General features: G+C 44.4%; 1 protein-coding gene and 1 non-coding gene across 3 annotated transcripts in view; both read left to right on the top strand.

Moving 5' to 3' along the window:
* PCGF6 (polycomb group ring finger 6) overlaps positions 1 to 15,669 on the top strand; it is a 50,240-nt gene extending 34,571 nt beyond the window's left edge. Inside the window, exons 9-11 of one of the 2 annotated variants that reach the window (XR_008669003.2) lie at positions 2,044 to 2,130; positions 12,330 to 12,464; positions 15,494 to 15,669. Coding sequence is in view for 1 of the 2 variants with exons in the window: in XM_031014956.3 (XP_030870816.3) it covers positions 2,044 to 2,130; positions 12,330 to 12,386 (144 nt within the window). In the remaining variant the exon portion in view is untranslated. Of the gene's footprint in view, positions 1 to 2,043; positions 2,131 to 12,329; positions 13,496 to 15,493 lie in introns of those variants that run through there. The other variant, XM_031014956.3, reaches the window with a different exon arrangement.
* On the top strand, positions 3,724 to 3,856 carry LOC115936123 (U11 spliceosomal RNA). The gene has a single exon (XR_004071703.1). It is a non-coding gene; the product is annotated as a U11 spliceosomal RNA (small nuclear RNA).
* Positions 15,670 to 16,395: the final 726 nt, after the last annotated feature.

Raw genomic sequence — 16,395 nt, 5'->3', positions numbered from 1 at the left:
AAGTTTTTAGAGTTTAACATGTTGACAGTGTATAGAATTTATTGGAGTAAACAGTATTTGAAGATAAGAAGTCTGGCTAGGAGGTAGTTTTAGTGGTTTAAGCCTATGGGCAGTAGTTGAAAGGTATGATATGAATTTAAGAGATAGGAAGAAAGAAGCAATAGGACTTCGTAATTGATTGCATGTAAGAAGAAAGGAAAAGGAGAAAGAGGAAGCAGAGGTGACATTCTGGTATGGAAGACAAGGAGAAATTTCATACCGTAATCTAAATAGTAATGTTAGGAGATGGAGCCAGTTAAGTGAGATATATATATCTCTCTCACTCTCTCTCTCTCTCTACACACACACACACACACACACACACACACACATAAGCTGTTGAGGCTCTAACCCCATTTTAAGGTAATAGGAAGTAGTACTCAGTGAAAGATTAAAGATTTGCATTTCTATCTTAGCAAGTAAGTATAGTAGAGTCTTAATAAAATGTATATATACAACAATATTCTCTCTAGAGAATTCTATATAAAAGTCAGTATATTGGCCAGAGCACACTGGCTCACACCTGTGTTTTGGGAGGCCAAGGCAGGAGGATCACTTAAGACTAGCCTGGGCAATATACCGAGACCCTGTCTCTACAAAAATTGAAAAAAGAAAACCACACAATTGGCTGGGCACGGTGGCTCACGCCTGTAATCCCAGCATTTTGGGAGGCCGAGGTGGGCGGATCACCAGGTCAGGAGATCTAGACCATCCTGGCTAACACGCTGAAACCCCGTCTCTACTAAAAATACAAAAAATAAGCTGGGCATGGTGGTGGGTGCCTGTAGTTCCAGCTATTCGGGAGGCTGAGGCAGGGGAATGGCGTGAACCCAGGAGGTGAAGCTTGCAGTGAGCCGAGATTGTGCCACTGCATTCCAGCCTGGGCGACAGAGCGAGACTCCATCTCAAAAAACAAACAAAAAAACACACAATTTGCCAGATGTGGTGGTGCACACCTCTAGTCCCAGCTACTTGGGTTGCTAAGGTGGGAGGATTGCCTCAGCCTAGGAGTTTGAGGCTGCAATGAGCTATGATTGGGCCACTGCACTCCAGCCTGAGTGACAGAGTGACACCCTGTCTGGGGGGAAAAAAAAAAGATATGTCTTGGAGCTTTGCAATTACCAAAGGGCTGAAAAGACCTTGTTGAAATTGTTCCATCTACAAAACAGTTTCCTTAGTGTGAACTTCAAGTCAGTGTTGTACTATGATTTATGTGGCATTGTTGGAAAATGAGATATTCCTCCTAAGAGAATTTTTTCAAATAATGGATGATTGCCTTTTTAAGCATTAATACCTTTTAATGATTTTTTTTTTTTTTTTTAAAGACAGAGTCTCGCTCTGTGGCCCAGGCTGGAATGCAATGGCATGATCTCAGGTCATTGCAACCTCCACCTCCTGGGGTCGAGTGATTCTCCTGCCTCAGCCTCCCAAGTAGCTGGGATTACAGGCACCATGATTACCACCATGCCTGGTTAGTTTTTGCATTTTTAGTAGAGACAGGGTTTCGCCATGTTGGCCAGGCTGGTCTGGAACTCCTGACCTCAGGTGATCTGCCCGCCTCTGCCTCCCAAAGTGCTGGGATTACAGGCGTGAGCCACTGCTCCCGGCCTTAATGATTTTTATCACAGATATTTAAAAAGATATACTTTCCTTTGCTACCTGATGTTGAATACATCTAATTTGACTTAATTTCTTAATTAATGTCAAAATGAATTTCTTAATTAAAGTCTAAAATGACTTAATTTCTTTGAGATTCAGGGAAATCATTTTGAATATCAATTATACTGTGCTGTTGTCCTGCTGTATCCTCTAATGCTCTTCCCATGTTACCTTATTTACTTCTGTAAAAAGTTTCTAAAACTCTCTTTTCAAGAGTGTTTAATCAGTCTAAAATAAAATTACAAAATCTAGTTTGGAAACAATTTATGTTGATTTGTTTTCCTCATTTCTTCAGATGGTATTTTGAAGCAAGAAATCAATCTAATACTCTCTTCATGTCCATAGGTAGATATAATCTGTGGTGATCACCTGTTGGAGCAGTATCAAACTCTAAGGGAAATCCGACGTGCAATAGGTGATGCAGCAATGCAGGTAGGTTATAGACATACCCATGTCTAACAGATAAGTTGCTTAGTGAAAGTTATCCATGTTATCAGTAAGTTTTCATAAATATTCTACAATACTCTTAAAATTACCTACACTATAAATAATATTTAATATTTATCAAATTCTTGCTGTGTGTCAGGTACTGTTCTAAGTAATTTATGTAGATTAGCTTATTTATTCTTCATAATTATTCTAAGAAAGCAGGCAGTTTTTTATTTCCCATTTTAAAGATAAAGGAAACTGAGATATAGTAAGGACATATAACTTCCTACAGTCAGTGGGTGAGACAGGGCTCAGACTCTAGGCAGTTTGATTCTAAAAGCCTTGTTTTTTTCCGCCTGTCCAGTGCTATAATACAATTTTGAAGGCTTCTAGGCCAGTGCATCCAGAAGGACATTTCAAGAAAAACTTGCAAGTACTTATTAGGCTTTAGAGCCAAGTTTGTCCAACCTGTGGCCCTCAGGCCACATGTGGCCCAGGATAGCTGCGAATGGGGCCCAACACAAATTCATAAACTTTCTTAAAACGTGATGAGATTTTTTTTTTTCTATCAGCTACTGTTCGTACTGGTATATTGTATTTTTATTTATTCATTTTTTTGAGACAAGGTCTTGATCTGTTGCCCAGGCTGGAGTGCAGTGGCACTATCTCAGCTCACTGCAGCCTCTGCCTCCCAGGTTCAAGCAGTTCTCCTGCCTCAGCCTCCCTATTAGCTGGGATTATAGGCATGCGCCACCACACCCGGCTGATTTTTGTATTTGTAGTCGAAACAGGGTTTCACCATGTTAGCCAGACTTGTCTCAAACTCCTGACCTCAAGTGATCCGCCCACCTTGGCCTCCCAAAGGGCTGGGATTACAGGGGTGAGCCACTCTGCCCAGCCTGTGTTAGCATATTTTATGTTGGCCAAAGACAGTTCTTCCAGTGTGGCCCAGGGAAGCCAAAAGATTGGACACCCCTGCTTTAGAGATTCACATAGCTTTTCTTATACAGTAGATAAGAACTCAAGGTAACTATTTTGATGTTTTAATTAACCTATAATGTGAGTGGGAATATAATGTGAAGTCTCTTAGTCAAAATAATAAAAACCAAGATAGGATCTACAAGTTTAATGAAAAGAAAATAGGACCACATATTCTAATGTATTTCTGAATCCATAGTGGAAAATTGTTTTTTTTTTTTTTTTGAGACAGAGTTTCGCTCTTGTTGCCCAGCCTGGAGAGAAATGGTGTGATCTCGGCTCACTGCAACCCCTGCCTCCTGGATTCAAACAATTCTCCTGCCTTAGCCTCCCGAGTAGCTGGGTTTACAGGCATGCGCCACCACGCCCAACTAATTTTGTGTTTTTAGTAGAGACAGGGTTTCTCTGTGTTGGTCAGGTTGGTCTCTAACTCCCGACCTCAGGTGATCCACCCACCTGGGCCTCCCAAAGTGCTGGGATTACAGGTGTAATCCACCGCGCCCGGCCATGAAAATTGTTTTAAGAGCTATATGACTCTGAGAAGCTTATGAAGTACTAATGAAGATTTGATGAACTCTCAAACACATTTTTGTTTGCTAGAAATATAATTCTTGGGGAAAAAAGGGCTTCTGCTGTGAGTGACACACATAGGGCATCGTTTGCTCTTGGTGCCAGAATCAACATCAAGAGATTTCAGAAGCATAATTTTTTGGTACTTGGGCAGCTGGTGATCATTGGTCCTGTAGCCCTTACTTGTTGTGTAAATTAGACAGTTGTGACTTTTTTTTTTTTTTTTTGAGACGGCTTGCTCTGTCAACAGGCTGGAGTGCAGTGGTGCGATCTCAGCTCACTACAACCTCTGCCTCCCGGGTTCAAGGGATTCTCCTGCCTCAGCCTCCCAGGTAGCTGGGACTATAGGTGCCCGCCACAACGCCTGGCTAATTTTTTGTATTTTTAATAGAGACGGGGTTTCACTGTGTTAGCCAGGATGGTCTCAATCTCCTGACCTCCTGATCTGCCTGCGTCAGCCTCCCAAAGTGCTGGGATTACAGGTGTGAGCCACCGTGCCCAACCGTGACTTTTTTTTTTTTTTTTTTTTTTTTTTGGAGACAGAGTCTTGCTCTGTCACCAGGCTGGAGTGCAGTGCGTGATTTCGGCTCACTGCACCTGCTCCTCCTGGGGTCAAGTGATTCTCGTACCTCAGCCTGCCAAGTAGCTGGGGCTATAGGTGTCCCACCACACCAGCTAATTTTTGTATTTTTAATACAGATGAGGTTTCACCATGTTGGCGAGGCTAATCTCAAACTCTTGGCCTCAAGTGATCTGCCCACCTCAGCCTCCCAAAGTGCTGGGATTACAGGCATGAGCCACCACACCTGGCTGACAGTCATGGCCTATTGGGTAAATCCAGGTTTCTGCTCCCTCTTAGGGCTGTGTGGTGTGATGCACTGTTTCTAGGTTATGTGATTGGTTTGTTGTATTAAATGTTGTGGGTGATTATAACACAAGGACAAACATTTTGTGTATCCAAGTATAGAAAACATATGGTAAATATCTCTGTTAAAGACAAGAAATGCGGCTAGGTGCGGTGGTGGCTCATGCCTGTAATCCCAGCACTTTGGGAGGCGGGGTGGGAGAATCGCTTCAAGCCCGGGAGGTCGCAGCTGCAATGACCCATGAGTGGCTCTGTACTCCAGCTTGGGCAACGGAGCAGGACCATGTCTCAAAAAACAACAACAAAAAAAGAGGCCAGGCACAGTGGCTCACACCTGTAATCCCAGCACTTTGGAAGGCAGAGGCGGGCAGATCATTTGAAGTCAGGAGTTCAAGACCAGCCTGGCCAACATCCTGAAACCCCATCTCTACTAAAAATACAAAAATTAGCTGGGCGTGGTGGCAGGTGCCTGTAATCCCAGCTACTCGGGAGGCTGAGGCAGGAGAATCGCTTGAACCCGGGAGGCAGAGTTTGCGGTGAGCCAAGATCGCACTACTGCACATCAGCCTGGACGGCAGAGCAAGACTCGGTTTCAAAAAGAAAAGAAAAGTGATTCTTGGCCAGGCATAGTGGCTTGCTCCTATAATCCCAACATTTTTTGGGGCCAAGATGGGAGGATCATTTGACCCCAGGAGTTCCAAGACTCGCCTGGGCAGTATAGCGAGTCCCGTCTTTACAAAGGATAGAAAAATTAGCAGACATGGTTGTGCATACCTGTGGTCCCAGTTACCTGGGGAGGCTGAGGCAGGGGGATTGTTTGAGTCCAACACTTCAAGACCAGCTTAGACAACGTGATGAAACCCCATCTCTACGAAATACAAAAATTAACCAGGTGTGGTGGCACATGCCTATAGTCCCAACTACTTAGAAGGCTGAGCGGGGAGAAGATTGATTGACCCGAGAGGTTGAGGTTGCAGTGATCCATGATCACACCACTGCACTCCAGCCTGGGCGACAGAGTAAGACCCTTTTTCAAAAAAAGAGAAAGAAAAGAAATATAATTTTTTTTTTTTTGGTATAATTGCCTATGTTCCTTTGTCTCAATGGAACAACTGCTCAAAAGAAGATGTGAATATTATAAGAATTATCTTTTTTTTCTTGTCCTCACAATCTGTTCCCAAGAATTATTTTCTTAATGCAAATTATACAGTTCCTTGGAAGAAGCAGAAAATATACACATATGCATAGTTATATGTGCATAATGTACATATGATATATTTTAATTGACATATAATGAAATGCATGAGTTTCAACAAATACCTATCTGTTTAACTCAAACCCCTCCTTCACATACAGAACCGTTCTGTCACTCCCAGAGAGTTCTCTCATGCTCCTTCCCAGTTAATTCTTCTCCCTAGCACCAAGGCAACCATTGTTATGATTTTGTCACTGGAGATTAGTTTTCTCTTTTCTTTCTTTCTTTTTTTTTTTTAAGACAAGGTCGGGCCAGGTGTGGTGGCTCACGCCTGTAATCCCAGCACTTTGAGAGGCCGAGGTGGGGGGATCACCTGAGGTCAGGAGTTCAAGACCAGCCTGGCTAACATGGTGAAACCCCATCTCTACTAAAAATACAAAAAATTAGCCGGGCATGGTGGCGGGCACCTGTAATCCCAGCTACTCGGGAGGCTGAGGCAGGGAATTGCCTGAACCTGGGAGGCAGAGGTTTCAATGAGCTGAAATCGCACCATTGCACTCCAGCCTAGGCAACAACAGCAAAACTCTGTCTCAAAAAAAAAAAAAAAGAAAGACTAGGTCTCACTCTGTTGCCCAGCCTAGAATGCATGGAATGCAGTGGCACAATCATGGCTCAGTGTAGCCTCAACCTGGGGGGCTCAATTGATCTCTTCCCACCTCAGCCTCCCAAGTAGCTGGGACAACAGACGTTACAGATGTGCACCACCACATCTGGCTATTTTTTAAATTTTTTGTGGAGATGGGGTTTTGCCATGTTGCCCAGGCTGGTTTTGAACTCCTGAGATCAAGCAATCAGCCATCTCAGCCTCCCAAAGTGCTGGGATTATAGGTGTGAGCCACCATGCCTGAACTCTGTTTTTTAAAATAGCAGTTTTGTTAAGATGTAATTCACATACTGTATTAGTCCATTCTCACATTGCTATAAAGAAATACCTGAGACTGGGTGATTTACAAATAAAACAGGTTTAATTGTCTCACAGTTCTGCAGGCTGTACAGGAATCATAGCAGCTTAGCTTCCAATCATGGCTGAAGGCAAAAACATGATAGGAACCAGGAGCAAGAGAGAGAATAAGGAGGGAAGTGCTACACACTTTTAAACAACCATATCACACAAGACCTTATTCACTTTTGTGAGGACAGTACCAAGGGGAAATTGTGCTAAACCATTCATGAGAAATCCAACCCCGTGATCCAATCACCTCCCACCAGGCCCCACCTCCAACATTGGGGATTACAATTCAACATGAGATTTGGTGGGGACACAGATCCAAACCATATCATTCCACCCAAATCATGCCCCCCCCCAACCAAATCTCATGTCCTCACATTTCAAAAGACAATCATGATTTCCCAATAGTCCCCCAAAGTCTTAACTCATTTTCAGCATTAACTCAAAATTCCATAGTCTCATCTGAGACAAGGCTAGTCCCTCCTGCCTATGAGCCTGTCAAATCAAAAACAAGTTAGTTACTTCCAAGATACAATGGGGGTATAAACATTGGGCAAATAACTCATTCCAAAAGGGAGAAATTGGCCAAAAGAATGAGGCTATATGTCCCCATGTAAGTCTGAAACACAGAACAGCAGCCATTAATTTTTTTATTTTTATTTATTTATTTATTTTTTGAGATGGAGTCTCTCTCTCTGTCACTCAGGTTAGAGTGCAGTAGTGTGATAGGCTCACTGCAACCTCTGCCTCCCAGGCTCAAGTGATTCTCCCACCTCAGCCTCCCAGCTTGGTGGGACTGCAGGTGCACACCACCAAACCTGGCTAATTTTTGTATTTTTTTGGAGAGATGGGGTTTTACCATGTTGCCCCGGCTGGTCTCAAACCCCTGGGCTCAGGCAATCTTTCTGCCTCAGCTTTCCAAAGTGCTGGGATTACAGGCGCGATCCACCATGCCTGGCCCTCATTAAATCTTAAAGCTCAAAATTAGCCAGGCATGGTGGTGCACTACTGTAATCCCAGCTACTTGGGAGGCTGAGGTAGGAGAATTGCTTGAACCCGGGAGGCGGAGGTTGCAGTGAGCAGAGATCACACCACTGCACTCCAGCCTGGGCAACAGAGCAAGACTCTGTCTCAGAAAAAAAAAAAGCTCTAAAATCTCCTTTGTCTCCCTGCCCTACATCCATGGTACACTGGTGCAAGGGTGGGCTCCCAAGGCCTTGAGCAGCTCCACTTCTGTGACCTTGCAGGGTTTGGCCCCCATGGCTTCTCTCTAGAGCTGGTGTTGAGTGCCTATGGCATTTTCAAACTCAGGGTGCAAGCTCTCAGTGGATCTACCATTCTGGGATCTGGAGGACAGTGGCCCTCTTCTTACAGCACCACTGGGCAGTTCCCCAGTGGAGACCATATGTGGGGGCTCCAACCCCACTTCTCCCCTCTGCACTGCCCTAGTAGAGGTTCTCTGTGAGGGCTCTGCCACTACAGCAGGCTTCTGCCTAGACATCCAGGCCGGTCTTGAACTCCTCACCTCAAGTGATCTGCTCGCCTCAGCCTCCCAAACTGCTGGGATTCCAGGCGTGAGCCAGCATGCCTGGCCAAAAAGAACATTTTTAATTAATTTTATTTTTAAAAATTCAATAAAGATTTCCACAATAAACCATAGTCATTAAGTCTGCAAATATATATGCAGTTATGCGTCACTTAACAATAGGGATATGTTCTGAGAAATGCATTGTTAGGCAATTTAATGATTGTGCAAGCATCATAAAATGTACTCAGGTTAGGCATGATGTCTCACACCTGTAATCCCCGTATTCTGTGAGGCCGAGGCGGGAGGGTCACTTGAGCCCAGGAGTTTGAGACCAGCCTGGGCAACATGCTGAAACCGTGTCTCTACAAAAAATACAAAAACTGGCAGGGCATGGTGGCATGCACCTGTAGTCCCAGCTACTTGGGAGACTAAGGTGAGAAGATCACTTAAGCCTGGGAGTTCAGGGCTGTTGCGAGCTCTGATCATTCATGCCAGCCTGCGCGACAGAGCAAGACCCTGTCTCAAAATAATAAATGAATGAAATAAACAAACTTTCTTTCTGTTTTTTTGAGACAGGGTCTTGCTGTGTGGTCTTGCCGTGTTGCTCAGGTTGGAGTGCAGTGGCATGAATATGGTTCACTGTAGCCTCAACCTCCTGGGCTCAAGCAATCCTCCTGCCTCAGCCTCCCGTGTAGCTGGTTACCAGAGGTGTGCCACTGGCTAATTTTTTTATTTTTTGTAGAAATGGGGGTCTCACTTTGTTGCCCAGGCTGGTCTTGAACTCCTGAGCTCAAGTGATACTCCAACCTCAGCCTTTCAAAGTGCTGGGATTACAGGCATGAGCCATGAGCCACCACACCTGGCCTTGTGTTTAAATTTTTTAATTTTTTTTATTTTTTATTTTTTTTGTTTTTGAGACAGGGTCTGGCTCTGTCACCCAGGCTGGAGTGCAGTGGCATGATCTTGGCTCACTGCAACCTTTGCCTCCCAGGCTCAAGTGATCCTCCCACCTCAGCCTCTTGAGTAGCTGGAAATATAGACATGTGCCACCACACCTGGCTAATTTTTGTATTTTTTGTAGAGACGGGGTCTCACTATGTGTCCCAGTGTGGTCTTGAACTCCTGGGCTCAGGTGATCCACCTGCCTTGGCCTCCCAAAGTGCTAGGATTATAGGCATGAGCCCCTGCACCTGGCCTTGAGTTTAAATTTCTTTAGATAGACATCTGCTCTCTCTGGTTTACCACTAGTCTTCAACATTCCCTATTGACTTCACATACCTAACTTATGTATTCATTTATGTTACTGGCCTGGGCCTTGTGGGCACTTGAATTTGTGAACGTTTTTCTAGAATTCTGGTGAGTTTTTACTGTAATTGCCAGGAACACAAACCAGATTGCAGTGAGTTGAGGAGTGAGGAAGTGGAGCCATGGAAAAGCTTAGCAAAGAAGCGAAAGAGAGTAATAGCCAGAGCAGCACTGGAAATACAGGATATATGAGCTGCAACCCCTTCTCTGTGTTGCTCAGTTCAGGTCTGTGGCACATTTCCCAATGACCTTTCCTTTTAGCTAGTTATCCAGTCTGCAGGAAATTAGAAATCGTCCCTTAAAAAGGTGGATTGCGGCCAGGCGTTGTGGCTCACACCTATAATTCCAGCACTTTGGGAGGCCAAGGCGGGCGGATCACCTGAGGTCGCAAGTTCAAGACCAGCCTGACCAACATGGAGAAACCCCATCTCTACTCAAAATACAAAAATTAGCGGGGGGTGTTGACGCCTGCCTGTAATCCCAGCTGCTCAGGAGGCTGAGGCAGGAGAATCGCTTGAACCCGGGAGGCGGAGATTGCAGTGAGCCGAGATGGCACCATTGCACTCCAACCTGGGCAAGAGAGCGAAACTCCATCTCAAAAAAAAAAAGGTGGATTGCTTGCTGGATGCAGCCTTGGTGAGAGCCAAAGAATTAAGATCTGGTATCAAGAAAGGAGATAGAACCACACAAAAAGTAGATAAAAAGACTTGGACACATAGCATCTGGAATCATATAGTATGGGGGTTAAGTTGCCCAACTGCCCTGAGGGCATTCTTTACTCTTTTAAAAAATTCTTTTTCCTTTTTTTTTTTTTTTTTAAATTATATAAGTAGAGAGGGGGGGTTTCACCATGTTGCCCAGGCTGGTCTTGAACTCCCAGTCTCAAGTGACCTGCCCACCTCGGACTCTCAAAGTGTTGGGATTACAGGCATGAGCCACTGCATCCAGCTGAGGGCATTCTTTAAGGCAGAAGTAAAACATATATATTTTAGGCTTTCATTAAATGAGTAAGTGTTTCAGAGCTTTAGCAATTATTATAGTGGTGAGCTGCATTTATGTGGAAATGAACAGATCTGCGATGCGTTGTAGTAGTTGAGTCTTTTTTAGGAGAATCTAATGCTTAAATAGTCTATTAAGAAGTCCAGGGCCGGGTGCAGCGGGTCACACTTGTAATCCCAGCACTTTGGAAGGCTGAGGTGGGCAGATCACCTGAGGTCAGGAGTTCGGGACCAGCCTGGCCAACATGGTGAAACCCCGTCTCTACTAAAATTACAAAAATTAGCCAGGCGTGGTGGCGGGCCCCTGTTGTCCCAGCTGGTCAAGAGGCTGAGGCAGGAGAATCACTTGAACCCGGGAGGCGGAGGTTGCAGTGAGCCAAGATTGCGCCATTGCACTCCAGCCTGGTGACAGAGCCAGACTGCGTTTCCAAAAAAAAAAAAAAGTCTGGGCTGGATGCGTGCCTCACACCTGTAATCCCACACTTTGGGAAGCCAAGATGGGGGTATTGCTTGAAGCTCAAGAGTTTGAGACCAGCCTGGGTGACATAGCAAGACCTCGTTTATACTGAAAAAAAATTTTTAAGTAACCAGGCATGGTGGCACATGCGTGTGTGTGGTCCCAGCTAGTTGCGAAGCTGAGGTTGGAGGATCACTTGAGCCTGGGAGATTGAGGCTACAGTGAGCTATGATCGCGCCATTGCACTCCAGTTTGTGTTTGTGGCTACATGATAGTTTCAGAATTGGCTCCTGAGAGTCATTAAAAAGACACATTGACAGGCTGGTCTAGATGGCTCATGCTTGTAATCCCAGCACTTTGGGAGTCTGAGACAGGCAGATTGTTTGAGCCCAGCCTATGCAATACGGTGAAACTCTGTCTTCTACAAAAAATACAAAAATGAGTCTGGTGGTGGTGCGTGTCTATTGTCCCAGCTATTCATAAGGCTGAGGTGGGAGGATCGCTTGAGCCCAGGTGGTCAAGTCTGCAGTGAGTCCAGATTTGGCCACTGAACTCCAGCCTGGGCAACACAGCAAGACCCTGTCTTCAAAAAAAAAAAAAAAAAGTGGGGCTGGGTGTCGGGCCAGGTGTTCTGGCTCACGCCTCTAATCCCAGCACTTTGGGAGGCTGAGGCAGGAGGATCATCTGAGATTAGGAGTTCAATACCAGCCTGGCCAACATGGCGAAACCCTGTCTCTACTAAAAATACAAAAATTAGCTGGGCCTGGTAGCACGTGCCTGTAATTGCAGCTACTCGGTAGGCTGAGGCAGGAGAATTGCTTGAACCTGGGAGGCATAGGTTGCAGTGAGCAGAGATCGCACCACTGCACTCCAGCCTGGGCAACAGAGCAAGATTCCGACTTGAAAAATAAATAAATATATACATACATACATGCATATAATACATACGTACAAAAATCAGCTGGGTATGGTGGCGGGTGCCTGTAATCCCAGCTACTTGGGAGGCTGAGGCAGGAGAATTGCTTGAACCTGGGAGGCAGAGGTTGCAGTGAGCCGAGATTGCACCACTGCACTCCAGCCTGGGCAACAGAGTGAGACTGTCTCAAAAAAAAAAAAAAAGCACATTCACAAGGAGTGTTTAGTGAATAAGAAACTATATGGTCCACTTATTTTCTTTAAATTAAAGAATTTCACCTTAGTGTTAGATTATTTAAAAAAGTAAGCCAGCTTTGACTTGATTATTTGCATTAGTGGTTTGAAAGAACTGCAAAATCGTCTTTTTTTCTCCCCTTTTCAGGATGGTCTGCTTGTCCTTCATTATGGTCTTGTGGTTTCTCCTCTGAAGATAACTTGAAGATTCTAGGCACATTATGAGGAGGGAAACAAAGGAGGCTTCTGCAGGACTGCATCTCACCAAAGATTTCCATGAAATGTAATTGCTACCACTTTGCTGTTCAAGACATAACTTACCTATTTTTAGCACCAAGAATTATAGCGTTTATAAGTACAACTTGGAACGATGGAATGCATCTGTTACTAGAGACTGTATATAAAAAGCAGCCAAAGCTCAGGGGAAATTTTTCAAAAATTGAATTTTAAAATTTCTTATGATTTTAAATACCTTGACATTGATTTTGCTTCCCATCTTTGAAGTAATTGGTTAGTTTTCTTTGTTCAGCCATTTCAAGTTGGTGGTTGGGATATCTGCTCTCTGGGATGGCATCAGTTGGGCAGTCATCTTTTTGGAAGAGAAGTGTGCTTTTGAATGGAAGATTCAAAGCCAGTCTTTGTTAAACTGCAGGGTGTACTCTCAAAGACCAAAACTATTGGCCACTTTTGTATGTTGCCAGCATATTTTGAACTTGTACCTTTTTTTATACTAGCAACACTACAAAGGAGAAGTTACTCATTTCAAAATGGATGAATTGTTATTATGTGTGAAGAGACTCTGAGTTTATGATCTGTGCCATAAACTTTCAGTGTAATAAGACTTCTTCAATACATCTTCCAATAAGGGGTGCTTCTTTGTGACAGTATTTTTATTTCTGACATTCATTTTATTTGGGTACATAGTGTGGTTGTTGATACCTTGCAATAGTATTGCTTCTGAAAGTAATAAAAAATTTTAGGAGAATTTGAGAAGTTTACAGAATTACTTATTCATTGTTTTCTTAGTAAGTCAGTTTAATGTTTATTTTTCTCATTATTTCATCACTGCAATAAAGCATAAGGGTGTTTGAGCTCACCTCCATGCAAAGACTTCAGTTTTAAAACATTATTTGCCTAAAATTAGCATTGTGATGCTTTCTGAAAGAAATATTTTATAAATCCTGTTTAACAGCAGAATTTCTGAATGTGTAGAGACTACTACAAAATTGGACAAAGATTGGCAATTCTTTGTAAAGAATTTGTGAATTGTGTATAAATTTATTCTAACATTTAATAAAAATGTATTTTAACCTATTTGGGAATGTTAGTGTTTACTGTGGGTTTTAAAAAAAATAACCAGGCCAGGGCTGGGTGCAGTGGCTCACGCGTGTAATCCCAGCACTTTGGAAGACCGAGGCAGGTGGATCACCTGAGGTCAGGAGTTCGAGACCAGCCTGGCCAATATGGTTAAGCCTCGTCTCTACTAAAAATACAAAAATTAGCTGGGTGTGGTGGTGGGTACCTGTAATCCCAGCTACTCAGGAGGCTGAGGAAGGAGAATTGCTTGAATCTGGGAGGCAGTGAGCCGAGATTGCACCATTGCACTCAAGCCTGGGAGACAGAGCAAGACTCCATCTCACAAAAAAAAAAAAAACCAGGTCAGGCACTGTGGCTCATGCCTGTAATCCCAGCACTTTGGGAGGCCAGACGGGCAGATCATTTGAGGTCAGGAGTTTGAAACCAGCCTGGCCAACATCTCTACTAAAAATACAAAAAGTAGCTGGGCATGGTGGTGTGTGCCTGTATTCCCAGCTACTTGGGAGGCTGAAGCAGGAGAATCGCTTGAGCCCAGGAGACGGAGGTTGCAGTGAGCTGAGATTGTGCCACTGCTCTCCAGCCTGGGTGACAGAGTGAGTGAGACTCCATCTCAAAAAAAATAAAAAATAAGCCAGGCGTGGTGGCTCATGCCTCTAATCCCAGCACTTTGGGAGGCCAAGGTGGGCAGATCACTTGAGCTCAGGAATTCGAGACCAGCCTAGGCAACATAGCAAGATCCCATCTCTACAGAAAAAAAAAAAAAATTACCTGGGCATGGTGGTGAATGGCTGTAGTCCCAACTACTCAGGATCAATAGCCTGGGTGGTCAAGGCTACAGTGAGCTATGATCCTGCTGCTGCACTCCAGCCTAGGCAACAGAGCAAGACACTGTCTCAAAAAAAGCCTGATCTTTAGTAGCTACTTAGAATGTGCCACTTGTAACAAGTGAGTTGACTGAGAGTTGAAGAGATGTTAATGTTTAAAGATTATTGTCTTTAGAACCCAGATTTGGTTGTTTTCAGCATTACAGATTTTTTTTTTTTTTTTTTTTTGAGACAGAGTCTTAAGGCTGTCACCCAGGTGGAGTGCAGTGGCGTGATCTCACCTCACTGCTACCTCTGCTCCCAAATTCAAGCGATTCTTGTGCCTCAGCCTCCCGAGTAGCTGGGATTACGGGCCTGTGCCACCACACACGGCTAATTTTTTTTTTTTTTTTTGAGACAAGTCTCGCTCTGTTGCCCAGGCTGGAGTGCAGTGGTATGATCTCGGCTCACTGCAACCTCCACCTCCCGGGTTTAAGCGGTTCTCCTGCCTCAGCCTCCTGAATAGCTGGGATTACAGCCCACCCGCCACCATGCCCAGCTAATTTTTGTATTTTTAGTAGAGACGGGGTTTCACCATGTTGGTCAGGCTGGTCTCAAACTGCTGACCTCATGGACCTCGTGATCCGCCCACCTCAGCTTCCCAAAGTGCTAGGATTACAGGCGTGAGCCACTGAGCCTGGCCTAATTTTTGTATTTTTTAGTAGAGACAGGTTTTGCCATGTTGCCCAGGCTGGTCTCAAACTCCTGGCCTCAAATGATCTGCCCACCTTGGCCTCCAAAGTGCTGGGATTACAGGTGTGCCAACGCGCCCGGCCACATTACAAATTTTACCATTTCAGGGAAGAGATTATCCCCACAGAGATTCAACTGTAGACTTGGGGTAAGCATTCACTTTCCCCCTATTTTCCTCAATAACCATCCCATTCATTACTGTAACATGGCAAAATACTTATCTCCTTAAAAGTAGAATATCAAATGTAATTATTTGATAAACACTTCTGTGATGAGCAAGTTAAGAGTGTCACTTGTTAGACATTGTGTGGACAAGAAGATTCTTCAAGGAACTCACAGCCTATGGGTTACAACACCTCTAAGAATCTAATAAAAAGCAGTTATTGGTAAGTACTGTGAGTCAAAAAAATTCTACCTTTTCTTTTTTTTTTTTAAACAGAGTCTTGCTCTGTCACCAGGCTGGAGTGCATTGGCAAGATCTCGGCTCACTGCAACCTCTACCTTGCGGGTTCAAGCGATTCTCCTGCCTCAGCCTCCTGAGTACCCGGGACTACAGGCATGCGCCACCACACCCAGGTAATTTTTGTATTTTTAGTAGAGATGGGGTTTCACCTTGTTGTTACTGGCCCCCCCTTTTTTTTTTTTTTGTGAGATGGAGTCTCACTCTGTCGCCCAGGTTGGAGTGCAGTGGTGCAATCTTGGCTCACTGCAACCTCCACCTCCCGGGTTCAAGTGATTCTCCTGCCTCAGCCTCCCGAGTAGCTGGGATTACAGGCATGCACTACCATGCTCAGCTAATTTTTGTATTTTTATTAGAGGCGGGGTTTCACCATGTTGGCCAGGCTGATCTCAAACTCCTGACCTCAAGTGATCCGACCACCTCAGCCTCCCAAAAGTACTGGGATTACAGGCGTGAGCCACCACTCCTGGCCTACCTTTTCTTTGTTCCACCTTCCTGGACTTGACCTCCAAGAATCGCAGAGAACTAAGTAGATACCTGGTTAGATCTACTTGGCCTGTAAATTAAGTAACTAAGAATGCCAACTGATTGCTGTACAAATCTGTAGCTACTCCCAAAACCAGTGTGTTCATTGGCTACATTAACAGAAATACAGTTTCACATCAAGGAAATTAAAAGTTTTTTTGTTGTTATTGTTTTTGAGACAGAGTCTTGCTCTGTCGCCCATGCTGGAGTGCAGTGGTGCGATCTTGGCTCACTACAACCTCCACCTCCCAGATTCAGCCGATTCTCCTGCTTCAGCCTCACAAGTAGCTGGGACTACAGGCTCACACCACCATGCCCAGCTAATTTTTGTATTTTTTAGTAGAGATGGAGATTCA

Source organism: Gorilla gorilla, chromosome 8 (genome assembly GCF_029281585.2).
Source record: "Gorilla gorilla gorilla isolate KB3781 chromosome 8, NHGRI_mGorGor1-v2.1_pri, whole genome shotgun sequence".
In the NCBI taxonomy this organism is placed as follows: domain Eukaryota; kingdom Metazoa; phylum Chordata; class Mammalia; order Primates; family Hominidae; genus Gorilla; species Gorilla gorilla.
The sequence above is the reverse complement of the archived record's forward strand: the minus strand, read 5'-3'. Positions and strand labels throughout refer to the sequence as shown.